The sequence below is a fragment of the Octopus bimaculoides genome, chromosome 9, assembly GCF_046866305.1.
Source record: "Octopus bimaculoides isolate indiv1 chromosome 9, ASM4686630v1, whole genome shotgun sequence".
Classification (NCBI taxonomy): Eukaryota; Metazoa; Mollusca; class Cephalopoda; order Octopoda; family Octopodidae; genus Octopus; species Octopus bimaculoides.
The window spans coordinates 87657073-87680550 of NC_142936.1; the positions used below are offsets into that span (position 1 = coordinate 87657073).

The following is a 23478-nucleotide window of genomic DNA, read 5'->3' on the forward strand; positions in this document are numbered from 1 at the left end:
TTTGACTAAACAGTGGTCCTGGTGCAAGTCCTGATATATATCGAATGTTTCGCATCCGGATGGTGTTTCCAGAGTCACTGCATTCTGCCAGCTGGAGGATGCTGTCAGTGGAAAAGTCAACTTCTGTATTTTATCGAAGGTTAGTGGAGAGTGTGAGTGCTGATGGCCTGAGAATGATTCTAGCTATCGGCATGGACACAGACTCAAACAGATACTGAAGGACCAGCAGCCGAACCTGTCCGAGGTGCACACGAAGCGATAAAACCATCCTACATCGGTTGTCAAGCGATGGTGGGGTACAAACTCAGATACACAAATATATGCATACAATTTCCTTCTACCAAATCCACTTACAAGGCTTTGGTCGGCCCGAGGCTATAGTAGAAGACATTTTCTTAAGGTGGCACGCAGTGGGACTGAACCCGGAACCATGTGGTTGGTAGGGAAGCTTCTTACCACACAGCCACTCCTGCGCCTGTGTGTGTATTTTCTCCTTTAATGTTACCTATTGTAATTATAGATTTCGTTTTCTTTTTACTTGATATACCCGCTTCCGGTGTGTTGTTATCGTCTTAATACATGTGAAGGCTAGTTAGGGTACTCGGCTCACGATCGTAAGGTCATGAGTTCAAATCCCGGCGGCGCGTTGTGTCCCTGAGCAAGACACTATATTTCACGTTGCTCCAATCCACGCAGCTGGCAAAAATGAGTTTTACCTATATTTCAAAGGGCCAACTTTGTCACATTCTGTGTCACGCTGAATCTCCCTGAGTGTGTCTGTGGAGTACTCAGCAACTTGTACGTTAATTTCACGAGCAGGCTGTTCCGTTGATCGGATCAGCTGGAACACTCATCATCGTCATAACCGAATACTAGCACATCGTTATATGTGTTCGAGCCGCTGAGGAAAATAAAGAAACTGTTGTTGTTGTTGTCCTTGTTATGATGGTAGATTGGCAGAATATTTAGAGAGTTGGGTAGAATGCCTTACGGTATTTAGTTACTGTTCTTTGCAATCTGAGTTCAAATCCCGCCGGCTAACATTGCTTTTCACTCTTCAGAGTGAGATGAAATAAAACACGAGTCAAGTATTGGAGACAGTGTAATTGAGTAACTCCATCTCCTAAATATGGCCTTGTACCGAAATCAGGAATTATTTCGACTGACGGCGGATTGGCAGAATCGTTAAAACATCGTATTTCTTCGGGCTCTGCGTTCAAATCTCACCGAGGCCAACTTTGCCTTTCATCTTTTCAAGATCGATAAAATAAGTACCAGTCGATCACTTTCGTCGACGTAATCAACTAGTCTATTTTAATAACCATGTCCCACTATTACTATTTGCTGCAACTATCTTTGGGAACCTACCATGGAAACCTTCTCCTGCTAGTCAGATAACTTTTGTTCATTTTTCTGATTTTTAACTTCGTTTAGGTTTTTGGTTTCCCTTTGTCTCGCTGTCACTCTAACAGCTGTTAATAAACGTTCTTCACTATTACCTACATAGGAATCTATATCTACCCTAGCTAACTCCACGCAGTCTTCTACTGGTATTAACCCTCTTCCACCTTCCTTTCTAGGTAGGTATAATCTTGCTACTCCTGCCCCTGGGCGGAGTCCTCTATTCATATTGAATTCCCTCCTATTTCTTCTGTCTAGCTTTGCTAATTCAGTTTTTGTTCAATCTATAAAAGTTGCTGGGTATCAAAGTAAAGATGCTGCCCAAGTATTTACAGCCTTCACTAGATTCAAACCATTTAGCTTTTACTTCATTAGCTTCCTCACCCTTCTGATGTACTCCTCAATTTTCGTTTTCATTTCTGTAGTTAGTACTCTGTCCGATTCTATTACTTCTAGATTCTTATAATTCTCTCCTCCTTTCAATGTCTGGCCATCTGGTAACTGGATGCCTTCGCTGTTGACGACTACTACTACTACTACTACTACTACTACTACTACTACTACTACTACTACTATTTTGGGTTTGGCTCAGGTTCGGTCTTATTCCTGGTAGGATTTATGTGGGTAGCGGTTAGTTACTACCTGTAACCTTAGGTATTCACAAGTTTTCAGCTGATAATGCTTTCTGTCCCTAAGAGACAAACTTTCTGTAGGAAATGCAAAAGGCAAACAAGCTGTATAATATAATCATAAATATCGTATATTTTGTCATATAAGTCGAGGTAGATTTTTCAGTCAAAAAATAAATGTTCAAATCTAGACTTATCGTATAAGTCGACCTTACGAAGAAGAAGAAGAAGGAAAAAAAACTGTATAATTTCGGTCACATATTTTCTCAGAGATATTGCGAAATGATTGTGTTTGAGATGGATCGCATAACCAAAGCTTTTGTAGAGGCCTCGCTGTTTCCTTGTTGGTTCGTGTTTTGTAATGTGATCGGTGGTGTTATATTTTGGACGGAGAGAAAAAGAAGCAGAGAGTGAGAGAGAGAGAGAGAGAGAGAGAGAGAGAGAGAGAGAGAGAGAGAGACAGAGAGAGAGAGACAGAGAGAGAGAGTGTGTGTGTGTTAGAGAGAGAGAGAGGGAATGTGTGTATATGTGTGAGAGAGAGTGTGTGTGTGTGTAAGAGAGAGAGAGAGAAGAGAGATGGACAGACGGACAGATAGTGTGTGTGTGTATGTGTGAGGAGGAGAGAGAGAGGCAGGAGAAATAGAAACAGGGTATGTCCGTGTCTCTTACACTGACAGAATGAGTTTTAAGAAATAGGGGCGCACTAAGGTGTGGAGGGTATATGCTGGGAAGATAGGATAAGACATTAAAGCCAACGTTATGAGCTGAAAGTTGGGGACCACTGCTCCCCTACGACCCCTCCCACCCCTCTTTCCAACACTGGTGTTTTATGTTTTGTTGCGAGATAAAGTTGGACCTTGCATACAGAAAGCCGGCAAATATGTTCCCGAAATGAATGCTTGGCTTTCTAGCGTAGCAAACGTAGCAAGAATCATTTAATAATAGTTTCTCTTTAATCATTCATTGATATATTATTAGAGATAAAGAAGAAGAAAAAAAGGCTAGTTATCATAAGCAGCATACAGTTATCTCCCCTGGAGCTTGCTTGCAACTTTAATCCAATCTATCTATCTATCTATCTATCTATCTATCTATCTATCTATCTATCTATCTATCTATCTATCTATCTATCTATCTATCTATCTATCTATGCATGTATGTATGTATGTATGTATGTATGTAAGATGCCGGAATAACTTGTAAGTTGGGTGACAAATAAAAGGAGAACAAATGTTTGCTCCTGCCTCACTGCCTAACAACTAGTGTTGGTTTGTTTACGTCCCCGTTACGCAGAGTTCATAAAAGAGACTGATAGAAAAGAAATACCAAACTTAAAACTACTGGGGTCGATTTGTTAGACTAAACCCTTCAAGGCAGTACCCCAGCATGACCGCAGTCCAGTGACTGAATCAAGACAAAAGATAATCCTTGCTTCCTACGTAAAAGCTGTGAATACTTCTGATCACCCAGTTCTTCACCGTGCAATTCTTGATAAAGCGTTTCTGCTGAGAACCGGACGTTTCTTTACAAATATCTGCCTTAATTTTTGAGGAGGTGGAGGAGGAGACAGTAACGGGATGAAATCCTTCTTTTCTTTCTAATTTTGGTATACAGCCAGCAATTTTGGAGAGATAAATTCGATTCTTTTCTACTCTAGGCACAAGGCCTGGAATTTTTTTTTTGGGGGGGGGGGCAGTCGATTAGATCGACCCCAGTACGCAACTGGTACTTGATTTATCGACCCCGAAAGTATGAAGGGTAAAGTCAACCTCGGCGGAATTTGAACTCAGAACGTAAAGACAGACGAAATACCGCTAAGCATTTCGCCTGGCGTGCTAACGTTTCTTATTTCGTTATTGCCCACAAATCTTAAAAATTGCGATGTTTGTTTTATATTAAGAAGATAGTATTTATATTAGTTCTTAAAATGTCCTAAATGTAAATTAATCTCAAGAAAAATTAATAAGGTAAGACATATATAAAGCTCACTTGAAAAAAGTGATGGTTTTTATATATGGGAGATAACCAAAGTTTTTAGTGGGGAGATAATCCCATTTTTAATGGGGGTGAGATAACCAAAAAGTACCCAAATTCGACGTTGGCAATATTTGAATTGATAAAATGAAAAGGTGGAAGAAATGCCATTAATTATTTTCCTCCCAGCGGGGTAACGATTCTGTCAGCCCGTCACCTTAATAGTATTAAGCCCATTGCTTGCCATGAGCCTCATTTGGGGATCTGCTAAAAACAATCTCGTTGCCGGTTGTTCGTTGTATTTAAAGTGAATTGCTTATGTACAATGCATTTGAAGAGGTCTGTTTATTAATATTTAGTAGTTAAAGTTTGTCATTTTTATGTCATAAATCGCTATTTCTTAACTACAAAAATGTTGACTGTTTTGAAAACGCCTTTTTTTTTTTTTTTGCATTTCCCATTTATATCATTCATTGATATTTCATACACATTCGCATTTGATACTATAGTTTCAAAAAAACTAAAATGTTTTTATTGCAATTGAATAGAAAAGGATAAATATGTTTTTTTTTTCAGCGATCCCCATTTAGGACTTTTCGAAAAATGTATAATTTCTAAAAAATATGAATTAAAAAAAAAAAAATCTTTTCTGCTATAGGCACCGGGCCTGAAATTTAGGGGAGTGGACTAGTCGATTACATCGACCGCAGTGTTTCACTGGTACTTAATTTATTGACCCCGAAAAGATGAAAGGCAAAGTCGACCTCAGCGGAATTTGAACTCAGAATGTAGCGGCAGACTAAATACCTCGTAGCATTTCGCCCGTAGCATTACATCTCGTAGCATTACATCTCCATGCTACATTCTGTAGTGGGCTACATCATACCGACGTGATTCTACATGTTCTATATCCATTACATCGCACATCATATCGCTGCATCGCACGATCTCGTGAAAACAATTACGGTCTTCACCAAATGTTATCTCATCCTCATTAAAAAATTGCCATTAAAAATTTGGGTTATCTCCCCACTAAAAAATTGAGTTAATGTGGCGACAAGAGATTGGATTAAAAGAGTTAGATCCTTTTGATTCAATACTTCAACACATTTTTGACTTTTGGCCTCCTCATCGGATGATTTGTTATAAAAATGTTATCAGATTCAATAAGATATTTAATCTTTTCACTTTTCATGTTTATTAATTTTTTCATACTTTTTTAGTTGGGGGAGATAACCCAATTTTTTAATGGGGGTGAGATAACCAAAAAGTATCATAAGTCCCTATTTTTAGGGACAAAATTCATAATAAAATGTTAAAATACAACAATTATTAACTCTTTAAGCTGCTGGGCAGATTCAACATTGTTTATTAATTTGCAGTCGTCTCTGAGTAAATTCATATCAACTTCACCAGTCTTAAGAGGGTGGGGGCATCATGGACGTTATCTTCTCTTCTCGAGACAAAAATGGGAAAAAATATGTCTATTGTTTTTGTTGTTTATCTTCAGGTAGATTTTGCGGTACTTTCTGGTTATCTCACCCCCATTAAAAATTTGCCATTAAAAAACTGGGTTATCACCCCACTAAAAAACCAAGTTAATGTCGTGACAAGACATTGGATTAAAAGTGTTAGATCCTTTTAATTCAATACCTCAACACATTTTTGACTTTTGACCTTCTCAATAGCCATCGTATGATCTGTTACAAAAATGTTATTAGATTCAGTAAGATGTTTAATCTTTCCAGTTCTCATGTTTATTAATTTTTTCAGTTTTATATGATTTGTTATTATCAGATTCAAAACGAGGTTTTATAGTTTCATTTTTTTGTTTTATTAAAGGTTAAACAATTTTTTTTTAGTTGGGGGAGATAAACAAAAATACCGATATTTCTTATAGATCGTCGGGGAGATAACCCAATATTTTAATGGGAATGAGATAACCAAAAAGTATCGACTTTGCCTTTCATCCTATCGAGACCGGTAAAATAAGTACCAGTCATGCACTGAGGTCGATGTAATCAACTAACACACTTATCCAAAATTCCAGGAGACCTTATACTTCTCGTAAACATTTCATTCGGCGTGCTAACGATTCTTTATGTTCCGGGTTTAAATTCCGTCGAAATCGTATCTCTGAAAAGAAAAGTACTTATTAAAATGTTACGGAAAATATAATCGGTAAGGGCTATTAAATTGTTCTGATGCCCTATTATAAGGGCGATTAGAGATGGTAATTACAAAATAAATTTAGCTCCAGTTCCTGAAAAATGCTAAATTGTCTCCCTTGACGTGTGTGTGTGTTTCAGTTATTAGCCAGCAACCCTTGCTGGAGCACCGATTGAAGGCTTTTGTCGAACAAATCGACTTCAATACTTCTTTAAAAACGAGGTACTTATTCTACCGGGTAAATGTTTCGTAAAGGACCCGTTCGTACCTAGGTGTGAAATAATTTTTTTCCACGGATTTTTTCGAGTGCATTCAACGTATCTGACTTCCAAACTTACCGCAAACCACTTTTTTCAGGGAAAGAAAAGGGAGGATGGTGGTGGAGACCTCAGAGTTTTGTTTCGCGGGTTTTTGTTTTACTTTTCCAGGTTATTTCGCATACTTTCGACGAATGTGATATCGAAATCACGCGTAAACGGCTCCTTTCTCCAGAAAAGAAAAGATTTGGCTGCTATTTCTAGCACGTCCTGCTACCACGTAACAGCTATTGCGATAAAGGCTCATTTCGCTGTGAAATAATTTTTTGATCCCTCCCACCTCTTTCTTTACCGACAAAAAAAAGAAGAAAAAAAGTGGCTTGCGGTGTGTTTGGTGGTCAAATACGTTGAATGCACTCGAAAAAAACCCGTGGAAAAAAAAATTATTCTACACCGAGGTACGAACCGGTCCTTTACAAAATATCTACCTTCTACCGGCTCTTTTGCCGAAGCGCTGAGGTACGGGGGCGTGAACAGCCCAACACGGGTTGCAAAGCAGTGACGAGGACAAAGACATATATATATGACAGGCTTCTTTCAGTTTCCGTCTGCCAAATTCGTTCACAATGCACTGGTCGGCCAAGAAATATTGCAGAATACACAGGTCCAAGGTGCCGAGAAGTGGGATTGAACCATGAATTACATCATTCAGAAGCAAGCTTCTTTATCATAGAGCATGTAGTGTAATTTCACGCGCACACATGAACGTGCGCACGCATTGACGTACACGTACGGACGGTATTGGTGACACAAAACTGGGACATCACCTCGACATGATGATGACGGGCACATTCAATGTCGTAAGTCGATTTATGTCATAACTAGGAACCAGCAACCGGCGAACCTCTCCTGCTACGCCTTACTATTACTAGTAGCAGCAGCAACAGTAACAATACTAGTAGTAGTATCAATAAATATCAATAATAATTTCAATAATGATCAATGTCATAGTAAAAGGAATCAAAAATATATTTTGAATATGGTTTAAATGTATATTTTTTGTTAGCGATATGATTTTGTGGTAAAGTTCGGAAATGTTCGTTCATTTCCGGTTATGTCACGAAGATTTTAGTATCACGGTGACCCTGGAAGCTTGTGTGTCTGTCGTCTTCTAAAGAAGTCTGCTCCTTACTGTTGTGACGACCCCTGTGTATGTGTGTATATATATACACACGTAGGCGTGTATGTGTACGTGTTACATAATGGGATTACATGTTACCGTTGCTGTTATAGGGAGACGGGACCACTGCCACCGAAAATAACAACACCACGATCTCGACTATTACCACCACCACCACCTTCAGTAACAACTTCCACCCGGTATAACTTGAGGTAGGTGGTTGGTTCGAATCTCACCAGTTACTTTCTGATATCTGTGATAATCAATTTGTGACCCAGGACCCCAATCTAATACACTTTCTTTTCTTTTGCCTCTCTTTTTGACCTCTTTTATTTCTCTCTTTCTGTGTTTCCCTCTCGCTTTCTCTTTCATGCCCCTTCATCTATCGTTTTTATAATTTTCATTCTCTCTCCTCCTGTCTATCTCCCTCTCTCCCCCCCTCTATCTCTTAGTTAAAGCTGTGGACAGTCCTTTCTGCCAGACGAAACCATATGTTAAAAAGTTCACTTCGCAACGACGTAGTTTCAGGTTCGATCTCACACTGAACATATCTCTTTTTATCATCGCTTCGGCAGACGAAAACTGTGGACATCTGTTGTATATGTATGTATTTGTGTTTGTATTTATACCGGTTTTGAGATTGATATTCTTTGTGTTTGTATTTATACCGGTTTTGAGATTGATATTCTTTGTGTTGTGTCCCTTTATGCTCTATAATTGTGCGGTTCAACAAAGAGAGATCGGCAAAACAAGTACCCCACTGATATATGTATTTGGCTCTCTTGAAAGGCTTTAGTCGATCATGCCGGTCTTTGCCTATAGCTTCCCTTCTTTCTACAACCTCTGTACTGATATCAAACCCATTCCACCCATTATGCTTCGTTATCGTAGTTATATCAAACTACATCGTCCAATATGCCCTCCCCACTTTTTTTTTAAAGAGCATAAGGCAGTGGTAGTCAACCAATTTTTACCTATGGACGGACCCTTTTGATTACTGTTTTACTCTACTTGACCCCTATAGCTATTTGAGGTTTAGAAAATCCTATTATATTTTCATAATTAAATATTATTAGGAATTGTTTTTAAAAATGTTACCGAATATTTTATGTGTTGAAGAAGTATAACCAATTTATCGCGCATAAATTTTAACAACAAAATCTTATATGAACCCTTAAGGGTCATATGAACCCCTAAGGGTCATATGAACCCATAAGGGTCATATGAACCCATAAGGGTCATATGAACCTCGGTTGAGAAACACTGGCGTAGGGTGTACTGTGTAAGGGATTTGGTTACTATTTCTAATAGATAGAACAAAATGAAAAGGCATTATATAAATAAGGGTATTGATCGTATCTCATTACATAACCTCTTATTTCTAATTCCTCTTTTTTTGCTCTCATTCTTCAACTTTTCTGTTGCTTTCATCCCATCCCACGTACATAATGTATATGCTAATATACAGGGTGTCCACAAAGCCTGGGTACATGGGAGTAAATAAAATCATAACATAAATAATTAAATATAAGAAATAATAATTTCTTAAAGTATGTGTTAATCCCATGTACCCAGACTTTGTGGACACCCTGTATATTCAACTCTCGCAAACTTATCTAGCCATCGTTCATGTATATACAAATATATCTATCCATCACGTATATACGAATACATCTATCTAATACACACACACACTTTTATTTGCAAACATATTCCCTACACATGCAGGCAAATGTAATCTAACTTTCCAGTACATACCGCACATCTATATTCAAACATCGTTTTATGTTTCTTCAGCGAGTGAGACCTTGTTATAATGAAGCTTAATACTGCGGTAATTTAACAACTAAAAGCACGTAAAAAAAAAAAAAAAGTAACTCATTGCTTGATTTTCTCAGAATTTCCCGCTTTAATTTGAATATCCTTTAAAGAACCAGCTTATCGCTTCATGAGCACTTGTCACACTTGAAGTGATTTTTCTGTTTGGGTGTGATTGCGCAAGCTATATCAATTTCTTAAAGTACATCATCATCAACCTCTATAATATTGTCTCAAGTCCCAGGGTTCATAGGGGCAGTTATCCAGGTTCCATGGCAGATAAGTGGACAAGATAACAACATTCCCCCTGAATAGGATGTTAGTCTGTTGCAGGGTTGCTTACTTACTGTTGAGTGGATTGAAGTAATGTGAAATGAAGTGTTTTGCTCAAGAACACAATGTACTTCTTAGCTCAGGGATTGAAACCACAATCTTGTGATTGTGAAAGCAACACTTTAACCACTAGGTCACTCACCTATTTATAACCACTATTTATTTCTTCACAGCACTACAACTGATTCATTCTCACTCCCACCACCACTAAATGTGAATTGTCTTTACCAGAACTTGCTCTACCCCACACCCTTCTTATACTTTAACCCTCATTTCCTAGCACAAAGCTGCCTCCACTCTTGGGTTTCGTAGTCTTGCAAGTTGCATGGTGACCTCATGAGTACCAGTGGCACAAAAAAAGCATCCAGCACACCCTGTAAAGTGGTTGGTGTTAGGAAATGGCATCCAGTCATAGAAATCATGCCAAAGTAGACTCTGCAGCATAATGTATTCTTTCGATCCATCAGGTTCTGCCAAACCATCTAACCCATGCCAGTATTGAACATGGACATTACATGATGACGAGGGCATGTAACCTGGTACTTCTAAAAGGAGTGTAAAACTTGATTTACAGTGACTGATGATAAATATCAAACCCTCAAAGACTTCTGGGAAAATTCAAACATTATGGGAGCAGTAAAAAAAATATAAAGTTAACCATTCATGTCTCATTGCACGTGGACAAAATTTTGTTCAAATGTCATCGTTTAACGTCTGCTTTCCATGCTGGCATGGGTTGGACGATTTGACTGAGGACTGGCGAACTGGATGGCTGCACCAGGCTCCAATCTGAAATGGCAGAGTTTCTACATCTGGATGCCCTTCCTAACGCCAACCATCCTGAGAGTGTAGTGGGTGCTTTTACACTCTGTAGAAACCATGGCAAAGCAGACACTGGAGCACTATATGGTCCTAAGATGTGTTGTATTCTGTCAAAGTGTCTTTACCCTGCAACATGGACATTAAATAATGATGGTGATGATAATGATGATGTGGCTTTCAAACATCAATCTAAATTTTGATCAGTTTAGAAGTTAAAAGACCTATAACGGTAATGCTGAATTATTTTGGGGGAAGAAGTTCATTAGAAGAAGAAGAAGAAGAAGAAGCAAAGCAGTCAATTCTAAAGATTAAGATTTAATAAAACTCATATTCTTTTACTTGTTTCAGTCATTTGACTGTGGCCATGCTGGAGCACTGCCTTTAATCAAACAAATCAATCCCAGGACTTATTCTTTGTAAGCCTAGTACTTATTCTATTGGTCTCTTTCGGCAAACCGCTAAGTTATGGCGATGTAAACAAACCAGCATTGGACGTCAAGCGATGTTGGGGGGGGAGCACATACACACACATGCATCTATATATATACATACACACACACACACACACACACACACACACATATATATATATACACACACACACACACACGGTGGGCTTCTTTCAGTTTCTGTCTACCAAATCCACTCACAAGACTTTGGTTGGCCCAAGGATATAGTAGAAGGCACTTACCCAAAGTGCCATGCAGTGGGACTGAACCCGGAATCGTGGTTGGTAAACAAGCTACTTACCACACAGCCACTCCTGTGCCTATAGAAAATGTTTGTCAGAAGTGGGATTTGAACCCCCACCCACATTTGTGGACCAGAATACTCATTGTTCTGGTAAGGATATTATCCTTGAGTCTGGCGCCTGAGACCACTTGGCCATCCTGACATAGTATCATATTTTTTATTGTTTCATATTTTTACATGCTGCATGAACTAAAAAAAAAAAATGTATATATGTAGTTTTGATTGAATTACACATAATTTTGTTCTCAGTAGTTTTTCTCTTCATATAGGTGCACTGTTGGCCTACTATATATCAAACGTGTGTATTTCAATGATTAAATAAATTTATCTGTATCAGAGCTGGGTTACCTTCTTCTGATAAGGAGGTTTGTGTTAGTGAAAAATAATGTGGAACATACCTATTTCGTTAATTGAAGTATAGGTGTATTTGAAAAAAAAAAAAGTATGTCTGTAGTACTGTAATATAAATGCAAGCAGCCACACTAGAAATAAATTTGAAAACCCTAATATTATGTTTATAGTAGTATAGTCTTCTCAATTCGTCTGTCTTTATGTTCTGAGTTCAAATTCTGCCAAGGTTGACTTTGCCTTTCATCCTTTTGAGCCTGGTGTTTAGGCATAGTATCACTGGAAATACAGACTTCTGGGTTACAATTTGTTGTTCTTACATGCTACCATAGTTCATGCAATGACCAACGCACCCCCACACCCACAGGTGTATCGGTATGGTATCACACACAAACACGCCTCCTCTGTAGCTCTGATTTGTTACACAAACCCACAAACGCTTCGCTATTATTTCTCTGATAAAACTGCTGACACCAATTCCCAAAACAACACTGTTTCTTATCTGGGTGTAGAGGTTTGTGTGGGGTGGTGGTGGAGACAGAAAATGGGATTTGGTAGAATAAAGGTGATTGGTATTGTGGTAGTGGTGGTGGTGATGAGAATGATGGTGGTTGTGGTGGCGGCGGGGATACATGGTGGTGGGGCAAGGAACTAATAACGTCTAAGCTGGAATGTGTTTACGCATATCTATTCAGATACACACACACACACACACACACACATTACCTGTATTGACCTGACTATTTGATGTAGTTATACAACGCTAATCACAGTGCGCTTCCAATTCTTCTTGGGTCAGTCACAGGTCATTGGTCAAGGTGTGCTCTATAAAAGCTGACCTGGTGCTAAACAACTATATAAACATCATCATGATCATCGTTGTTTAACGTCCACTTTCCATGCTGGCATGGGTTGGATGGTTTGACTGGGGACTGGCAAACCAGAAGGCTGTACCAGGCTCCAATCTGATCTGGCAAGGTTTCTGCAGTTGGATGCCCTTCCTAACGCCAACCACTCTGAGAGTGTAGTGGGTGCTTTTTATGTGCCACCGCGGCACAGGAGCCAGTCAGGCGGGCCTGGCATCGATCATGTTCGAATAGTGCTTTTTACGTGCCACCAGCACAAGGGCCGGTAAGGCAGTACTGGCATCAACCATGCTTGAATGGTGCTTTTTATGTGCCACTGACACTGGAGCCAGTCAGGCGGCACTGGCATCGGTCACGACAATGACTTCACTTGACTCAACAGGTCTTCACAAGCACAGTTTATTGCCCAATGATTGAAGGATACTCTTAAATGGGCCAGTTATGCTGCACTGACATAGGCCATGGTTACAGTCTCACTTGGCTTGCTAGGTCTTCTCTAATACAGCATATCTCCAAAGGTCTTGGTTACTTGTCATCGCCTCTGTGCGGCCCAATGTTTGAAGGTTGTGCTTCACCACCTCATTCCAGGTCTTCCTGGGTCTACTTCTTCCACAAGTTCCCTCTACTGCTAGGGTGTGACACGTTTTCACACAGCTGTCCTCATCCATATGCAATATATAACCATATCAGTGTAGTTATCTCTCTTGCACACCACATCTGATGCTTCTTGTTCACACATACACAAACATACTCTGACACACACACATACATGCAGAAACCTTGTTTTGCATTTATGTGCTTACTCGTGTATATATGTGTGTGTGTGTGTAGGTGCAATGGCCCACTGGTTAGGGCAGCAGACTCGCTGTCATAGGTTCATGGTTTCGATTCCCAGAACGGGTGTTGTGAATGTTTATTGAGTGAAAGCACCTAAAAGCTCCCTGAGGCTCCAGCAGGAAGTGGTAGTGAACCTTGCTGTACTCTTTCACCACAACTTTCTCTCACTCTTTCTTCCAGTGTTTCTGTTGTACTTTTATTTCAAAGGGCCAGTCTTGTCGCACTCTGTATCACACAGAATTTCCCCGAGAACTACGTTAAGAGTACACGTGTCTGTGGAGTGCTCAGCCACTTGGTGTGTTAATTTCATGAGCAGGCTGTTCTGTTGATCAGATCAACTGGAACCCTCATTGTCATAACCAACGGAGTGTCACGACAATATGTATGTATATGTGGTGAAGGGTGACTGGGAAACTAGGGCACAGCAGTCTACCCCACCACCACTGAGGTTGGTGGTGGGGGTGGGGGGTTTCCGTGTGTTCCACCCTCTTTCATTTTCTTTGAATAGTATAGTATTATATATGCTTTGAGATATGAGGAATCTGAAAATGGAAATAGTTTGCTACCTATGATGCACCATTTTGAAGTAGTTAGTAAAACACGACATATAACTTTGGAAATCACTTTCCAATGATTTCATCCATTAGGAGCTATTCAAGCCATTGACGTTGAGAAAAAAGTCGAAATTCTTTTTAAAGTTTGGAAGAAAATTTGACATTCAAGGCGCAGGAGTGGCTGTGTGGTAAGTAGCTTGCTTACCAGCCACATGGTTCTGGGTTCAGTCCCACTGCGTGGCACCTTGGGCAAGTGTCTTCTACTATAGCCTCAGGCCAACCAAAGCCTTGTGAGTGGATTTGGTAGACGGAAACTGAAAGAAGCCCATTGTATGTATGTATATATATATATATATATATATATATATATATATATATATATATATATATATATATATATATATGTGTGTGGAAAATGGAGCAACAAATACAAGAAGAAGCAATTCGGTTGGGCTAGTTAGCCATTGTTTTATTATGTGGAGGTTATGTAATGAGTCGTTACCTATATATATATATATATATATAGATATAGATATATATATATGTATGTGTGTGTATATGTTTGTGTGTCTGTGTTTGTCCCCCCACCATTGCTTGACAAGCGATGCTGATGTGTTTACGTTCCCATAGCTTAGCGGTTCGGCAAAAACAGACCGATAGAATAAGTACTTGGCTTACAAAGAATACGCCCTTGGGTCGATTTGCTCGACTAAAGGCGGTGCTCCAGCATGGCCGCAGTCAAATGACTGAGACAAGTAAAAGAGTAAAAGAGAGTAAAGAGTTTTCACAAACTCTTGAAGCTGATTGAGAGAGTACCAAATTAAGTGAACGTGTATGACAATGTACAACTTCTGTCAGTGATGAAGCTTTTCTGTCTTTACTGACATCAACTTCTCCCCTAAACCTTTCTTGAAGCCTTTATTTCTCATCAACAAGTTGCAAAACGTGTGACAGTTAAGATTTCATCCAAAAGTCTGTGGTCTCACCAAACAACAACAACAAATGCTATTTTTTTCAATCATTAGCTTAATTACACCTTCGTTTATAACAGCTATACAATTAAATGATTTTGTTTTGAATATCACTTGAAAGTGACATTTGTTTTCAGTATCACTTCAAAGCTGAGAAAATGTGTTCTTATACAAACTAGCAGTAATGGGAAACAGAAAAGATTTATTCAGAATGGGTTATCTTATCATTCTCCAGACCTCAGTCAAACCGTCCGACCCATGCCAGCATGGAAACTGGACGTTTAAACGATGATGATGATGTGGTGAGCTGGCAGAATCATTAGCACACCAGACAAAACGCTTAGCGACATTTTGTCCATTTTTACATCTTGAGTTCAAATTCCACCAAGGTCAACTTTGCATTTCATTCTCTTGGGGTTAATAAAATAAGTACCAGACACACACTGGCATTGATGTAATTGATGAACTCCCTTTCTCCAAAATTTCAGTCCTTGTGCCTATAGAAGAAAGGATTATTATTACAAGGGTAGTGGCTAGCAGTGTTGGTAAAATACTGGAGAAAATTCATTGTAACATTTTAGTTACGTCTCTTTACGTACTGATTTCAAATCCTGCAGGTGTTGACTTGACATTTTGTTCATTTGATGAAATAAAGTATTAGTTGATGAAAGAAGTATCAGCTAAATTCTGTTGTTCACTTTAATTGATTACAGGTCTTCCCCCCATCATTTCATAGCATCGGTTGGTTCAAAGCTAGGAATTATCATTTATGCTGTAACTGCAAAATTGATCCACCATGCTTCACATGAATGTTAAATATTTTGTTTGTGTGTTTTTCTCTCTTTGATTTCTTTTTCTTTTCTTTTTTTTTAACAGGTGTACTAGTCTTTCATTCTATTAGAATTTGGTAAATTTGGTATCAACAGGAACAAATTCTTCAAGCATCATGTCTCGTTCTGTGTTGCTGTTACTTACTTCACCGATTCCAAAGTTGAAATCAAAGGTACAAGCAATCTTGCAGGCATCTAAACAATATGCAAAGAACTCGCTCTATATCCAACTTCAGCCGATGCAAAAGCCTTCAAAACCCAGTTCTGCTACAGTGTTTAAACTGAAGCATGTCGCACCAACAGAAGATGCCTTTCACCTGATGCAACAATTCTATCAGACCAACGCTGCTTTATTCAAACAAATAGATCTTCGGATCATCTTAGATTCTTTTGGTGCTGCCCCTGTACCTGATCCTGTGGTTACAAAAACTACAACGTCATCATCTGGGCAAGACCAAACTTACCAGTCTTTGAGGAACTTTGACCTCATACTGCATGATTTTATCACGTCTGATGCCAACCACAAAAACAAATTCTTGCATGATGTTGCACATTGCTTTCCCAAGTGTGATCTGGGTCAAAATTTTGAGAACATTGTACCTCTTCCTTTACCGCAAACGCCATTGAACGATGATGCTTCACCGAGAACAACTGATGACACTTCAGGAGTAGCCTCAGTGGTAATGACCACGTATGGCCATGTCGTGCTGGGTGGAACCTTCGACCGGTTGCATGCAGGACACAAAGTGTTGCTCACCCAGGCGTGTCTCCTCTCGTCCCATGCTGTCATGATTGGAGTAACAGATGACAACTTTGCTGCAAGTAATTTTAGTATTTTTTTTGTGACTCCACTGACCACTACCATTACTAAACATACACTCCTATATTTGGAGTGTATACATACAGAGAAAGAGAGAGAGAGAGAGAGAGAGAAAGAAAGTTCCCAAAACATTTGTGCATGCACATCACAACGATAAACATGAACACTCATACATACATACATACATACATACACACATATATATACAGGGTGTCCATAAGGTCTGGGTACATGGAGTAAATAAAATCATGACATAAACAATTAAATATGAGAAATAATAATTTCTTAAAGAATGTGTTAATCCCCATATACCCAGACTTTGTGGACACCCTGTTTATATATATATATATATATATATATATATATATATATATATATATATACATATATATATACATATGCATACAGCTTGGATTATAAATCTACCTAAGTACTATCTATCTATCTATATATATATATACACACACACACACAGTAATCCTTTGCCGTATCATGGTTTATTTTAAGCTTACGTTGATTCCTCCGTGGTGTTGTTTTGCATTTTTAAGGGGCTGTACCTCTGAAACACCTAAGCCTTGTGTATAATACGCACTCCTTCTCTAACTTGAGTCAAGGAGGTCTATATAACGTCCTTGGTTTGTAAATGTATATACAGTAGCTTCCTTTATTATTATTGTATATATAACATAATGCAAACATATATATATAACATAATGCCTTTACATATTTATCACTTAGAAAATATTTTTCATTTTTAACCTCGTATATAGTACGCACTAGGGGTTTTGACCTTTAAATTTTTGGGGAAAAATGCAGATTATACTCAAGGATTTACGGTATATATATATATATATATATATATATATATATATATATGTGTGTGTTGTATGTGTGTATATATACACTTGCATTCACACACATAAACGTACATACTAATACACACGCACACACATCACAGTGATACATGGGTGGACAGAAATGCATGCACACACACACACATATATATATATATATATATATATATATATATATATATATATATACACATATTAAACACACATCTATCTAGCTACCCAATGTGTGTGAGTGTGAGTGTATATATGATATATATGTGTATAACAGAAGCCTCCGGTGAGGATCAGATGCATGATCCCTGGTTTACAAGACCAGTGCTCTCACCACTGAACTAGAGTACTGGTCTGGTAAACCAGGAGTCAGGAGTTCGATCCTCACTGGCAGCTTCTGTAACACCATATATATATATATATATTACAAATAAAAGGTTAAAGTATTATTAATTTATTAATAAATTAATAATTAATAATTTTTACCAAGCCCTTCGGTATGTAAACACCATTATCGGTGAAAATCTTATTTAAAAGTTCTTATACATTAATAAACATAATTAAGGGATCAGCAACAGTGGTGAAGCAACTGTTGCTGATCCCTTAATTATGTTTATAAATATATATATATATATATATATATATATACGTATCTAAATATGTGTATATACATAGACAAGTGCATAGAGCTGTGTTTGTTGTTGTTATTTTTGTTGTCAACAATTATATTGATTTGCTGAAGCCTGAAGTGTGACACCACTGGGGTTGTGTGTCAGTTTGTTACAGTGTGGTTAAATATTTTAATTTATGTTTTTTTTTTCTTCTATTTCTCTCCACCACCACCACCACTTCCATATGATGTCACATGATATTTCACCTACTCCACTCAATGACCAATGTCCAACAGGGAAGGTCCTCAGTGAACTACTTGAGCCACTAGAAGTACGGATGCAGTCTGTCCGGGATTTCATTGAGGATGTCAAGCCAGGCACCAAACTGGAATTAGTGCCCCTGCAAGACATGTATGGACCGACGATCACCGATGCAACAATGGACTGTCTGGTGGTTACCATGGAGACAAGTAAAGGGGCTACAATGATAAACACAGAACGGTCAAAAAGGGTGATTTGTCTTTTATTTTTGTTTTTTGATACTTTATATTTTAAATTTCATTGTTTTATTTCAAGAGAATACATGCTTTGCTGTTGCTGTTTAATCCTCAGGACAATCCTGATTGAGTAGGCCTATGATCAAAAGCTTTCTAGCTGTGACCATCCCATCTTTTACTGAGACACACTGACCAAGGTGTCATATGATCTAACATGTTCTATGCTAAGATGGTAGGTTATGAGCTGAAGAGATTTGGCTGTTATTTCCAGCAGATTGAATGGCCACATAGAGGCTCATTTTTTTTGAAGTAGTGTAGTGGTGTTTTCACTGGAGCACCTTTGAATGTAGGCCCGTTCTATCTAGGTTGACTGAGGGTTAAACAACATTGCATGCACACATGCACACACACACACACACACAGAAGCATGTGTACACTTGTCTGAGAAATACTCAACCATTTATATGCTAATTCAATAAGTCGGTAATTCTCTTGATTGTCCATCCATCCATCTTCTCCACTCACCGTTCCCGGGGCCGTCACGGACATAGTGTCCTCAGGCACCTCCTCCATAGAGTCCTATCAGAAGCAACTATCATTAGTAGTGGAGGTGCATGGCTTAGTGGTTACGGTGTTGGGCTCATGATCATAAGATTGTGGTTTCCATTCCTGTACCAGACACTGCATTGTGTTTTTGAGCAAAACACTTTGTTTCACATTGCTCCAGTCCACTCAGCTGGCAAAAATGAGTAACCCTGTGGCAGACCAGTGTCCCATTCAAGGTAAAATACACAGGCCACAGAAACCAGGAAACCAGCCGTATGGGTCAATATGATTCCCAAGCACGACCAGTTATGGATATTCAGCCATCTTTTCTACTCTAGGCACAAGGCCTGAAATTTTTTGGGGAGGGGACCAGTCGATTTGATCGACCCCAGTACACAACTGGTACTTAATTTATCAACCCTAAAAGGATGAAAGGCAAAGTTGACCTCGGCGGAATTTGAACTCAGAACGTAAAAACATGAAATACTGCTAAGCATTTTGCCTCATGTGCTAATGTTTCTGCCAGCTCACCACCTAACCCCACCTCAATATTCTTTTCTGCTTTATGCACAAGGCCAGAAATTTTTGGGGAAGGGGCCAGTCAATTTGATCGATCCCAGTGTGCAACTGGTACTTAATTTATCAACCCCAAAAGGATAAAAGGCAAAGTTGACATCGGCGGAATTTGAACTCAGAACGTAAAGACAGATGATATACCACTAAGCATTTCACCCGCCATGCTAACATTTCTGTCAGATCACCGTTTCAGCCGTCTTGTCCTTCCATCTGCTGCTATGTTTGCTGCCAACTGGCATGACTTGGCTTGGAGAATCCATCTTGTGATTCTTTCTGGTGACATTCTAATCACGTCTGTAGTACCGGCGCTGTGACCTTTCAATGCAAAGATGTAGTGGCTCAACCTAGAGAGACTCCCTGATTGCTGAGCCATGCATTCTGTCTAACTCACTAAGTTTAGTTCAGTTTCTGTGCCTATCCTCACCGTTGGCCATAAATGCTGAGATAATGACCAAAAGAGTAAGAGAGTAAATACAAACAACTGAAACGGGATTCCTCTGAAGGATCTCTGGAATAATATCACTCATTTTGTATACTGTTTATATTACTTGGTGTCATCACCGCACCAGTGGAGCACTAACAGCACTGTCGAGCGTGTCCATTGCCAGAGCAGCTGTCTGGCTTCTGTGCTAGTGGCCTGTAAATAGCACCATTTGAGTGTAATCATTACCAGCGTTGCCTTCTAGCACTTGTGCTGGTGGCACGTTAGAAAATCATTCAAGTGAGGTCGTTGCCAGTGCCGCTGGACTGGCTCCTGTGCAGGTGGCACGTAAAAAACACCCTTTTGAGCGTGGCTGTTGCCAGTACCGTGTGACTGGCCCTCGTGCCGGTGGCATGTAAAAGCACCCACTACACTCTCGGAGTGGTTGGCGTTAGGAAGGGCATCCAGCTGTAGAAACTCTGCCAGATCAGATTGGAGCCTGGTGCAGCCATTTGGTTCGCCAGTCCTCAGTCAAATTGTCCAACTCATGCTAGTATGGAAAGCGTACGTTAAATGATGATGATGATGATCTTGATTGTTGATTTCACTACATTTTGGCTGTTGTATGCTCCAACCTTCTTCCGGTGTCTTCTGTTGAACTCATGTTGTGTTGAAATTTCGAACCTAACCCCTTATTTGATTCCTGGGTGTATGCGGTTCTCATTCCTCATCTCGCAAATATAAAATTATAATGGTAATCAATTGATCAAACAACTGGAATAGACACTTGAAATTGGCAAACACCCATTTACATACATTTCCTACTTGGCTACTTTGCTATTACTTACATACCACACACACACATCCTATATATGTGTACACAAGCATACTTACCTATAGACATACACAAACTTGACTACAGACTCATTCGAACACACATGCTCAGGCATACACATGTACACACAGTGATAACCTTCCAACTTGTGTGCTAGACTTAATCCATAACTTGGTCTTTAGATGTCCTTAGCAGAGTCTACTCTGTTGTTTACATTCTGATTATATTTCAAGAGTGTATAAGCATAGGATAATTTGGTATCTTGTTGCGCTGCTTCCTTCTGTTAAAACGTGTCTGTTGTGGCTTCTTCTCCTCTTGAGCCCCCAAAAGTGTTGAGGAGACTTTTTAAAAGGATCAAGGGTGCTGCCCTTCCTTCTGCCTCTCATTAACCAAAAATGTCTAAATAAATAATACGCTAACATAAATGGAAATACACACATACATAATATACGAACATATACATACACGACACAAATACATACATACCACATAGATGCAGATACATGAAGACTCACACCACACAAACACACGTGTATACATATAAATGCGCACGCACAAACACACATCTACATACAGATACACATGCACAAATTAAGGCGGCGAGCTGGCGGAATCGTTAGCCTGCTGGGCGAAATGCTTAGCGGTATTTCGTCTGCCACTGCGTTCTGAGTTCAAATTCCGCCGAGGTCGACTTTGCCTTTCATCCTTCCGGGGTCGATAAATTAAGTACCAGTTATGCACTGGGGTCGATGTAATCGACTTAATCCCTTTGTCTGTCCTTGTTTGTCCCCTCTATGTTTAGCCCTTTGTGGGTAATAAAAAAATAACAAACGCACACATGCAAGCACGTACACTACACACAAATACACACCTTCCATTTTATTGTTTGTTTCATCGTATTTTCCCTCTGTAGGGTCTCCCTCCTTTGGAAGTTCGCATCATTGATTTACTGGACGAGGAAGCAAACACGGAGTACCAAGACCTTCTAGAACCAAAGATCAGTTCATCAAATGAACGTAAATTGTTACTGGGAACATTGATAAAGAAACCTGACGTAAGTCTAAATAAATACGATTCTTCAACGCCTCTCGTGCCTCTTTCTAGAGTAATATTTGCTTCTCTCGGTGACTGTTTGTGTATTGTTTCCTAGATATGTCTGTTTACTTGTCTGCGTGTCTGCTGGTTACTAAGTCTGTCTGTAACTGCCTGTCTCTACTGGTCGCTGTATGTTTTTGTCACTGCTTCGTTCCCTCTTTCTCCTACCCACATTCCTGCTTTTTTGTGTCTGTAAGACTACCAAAATCTTGTGGTACTCTCTCTCTCTCTCTCTCCCGCTTTTACTGTCTCATGTCCGTCTATAAGAACTGTCTACTGCACCTACTACATCTCTGAGATGCAGTGTATCCTTATCAGTGAATAAATCAGTTTCTAACGGCGGAAATTTCGACACCATATTATAAATAATAGATGCTTAAACGAAGTTAACACTCTTTGTGTTTCTGAATGGCTAACTTGACATGTGTCTTTCATGCTGCAAGCATTCTAGTTTCAAGACACGGTTTCGGATCAAAACACTTGCTTGGCAAGTACACTCTAGAACTATATATATATATATATATATATATATATACTCTCTTACATTAGACACAACGACATTAATATGTATGACCGGGTGTCTATTTTACAGGACGCCATTCACACCATTAAGTCAGTGCAAACAGCATCGTTTGCTTGTAGAAATGAACTAAGGTAACAGTTGTCTCCCTTTAATGCTTTCCTGTAAAACGAGCGAAAGCAATAAACAAAAATGAACCAGGATATATTTCACGGAAACAATCCATTCAGCTATTGGCACAAAGCCTGAAATTTTGGTAGAGAGGTGACTCGTCGATCACATCGACCCCAGTGTTCGACTGGTACTAATTTTATCGAGTCTGAAATGATGAAAGGCAAAGTCAACTTCGGGCGGGGTTTGAACTCAGAACGTAACGAGTCGGAAGAAATGCCGCTGAACAATTTATACGACGTGCTAACGATTCTGTCTGCTAGATAATATACGACATACTTTTTTTTTTTCACAATATATATGTATGTATGTATGTGTGTATCTGTCTGTCTGTTTGTCTGTCTGTCTGTCTGTTTTTCTCTTTATGTGTGTATGAATCTGTCTCTCTTTATGTGTGTATTATACGTGTCTGTCTGCATGCCTGCCTGTCTGTCTGTCTGTCTGTCTGTCTGTCTGTCTGTCTGTCTGTCTCAATATCTTAATGTAGATTTCCTTCATATATATTAAATATTTTACCGTTGCAGTTTTCTTCAAAACCAATTCCAAATTGGCCATACTGTATTGGTTTGACTGGTGGCATTGCAAGTGGCAAATCGTCTCTGTGCAAGCGCCTGCAGAATCTTGGTGCAGCTGTTGTGGACTGTGATAAATTAGGTATTTCTTTCTTTCTTTTTCTTGCTCAACTGTCCATCTGCATTCCTCTACATCTCTCTCTACATCCAACCTGTTCACTCAAGAATCACCTGATGCCAGAGTTCCAACTATGTCTAGCACTCTTCCTCTTGCTCCCTCCTTCCTG

The 23478-nt window shown here is 39.2% G+C and overlaps 1 protein-coding gene across 5 annotated transcripts in view; it reads left to right on the forward strand.

The window, feature by feature from the left end:
- The window catches only part of LOC106882755 (bifunctional coenzyme A synthase), an 85738-nt gene that overhangs the window by 50541 nt on the left and 11719 nt on the right, over nt 1-23478 (forward strand). For 2 of the 5 annotated variants that reach the window (XM_052970839.2, XM_089357991.1), the window contains exons 2-5: nt 15789-16564; nt 18315-18529; nt 21807-21947; nt 23204-23333. In XM_052970839.2, coding sequence (XP_052826799.1) covers nt 15859-16564; nt 18315-18529; nt 21807-21947; nt 23204-23333 — 1192 coding nt within the window. In that variant the 5' untranslated portion in view covers nt 15789-15858. Of the gene's footprint in view, nt 1-6910; nt 7291-7560; nt 8214-15788; nt 16565-18314; nt 18530-21806; nt 21948-23203; nt 23334-23478 lie in introns of those variants that run through there. The other 3 variants (XM_014933533.3, XM_014933532.3, XM_014933531.3) reach the window with 3 other exon arrangements.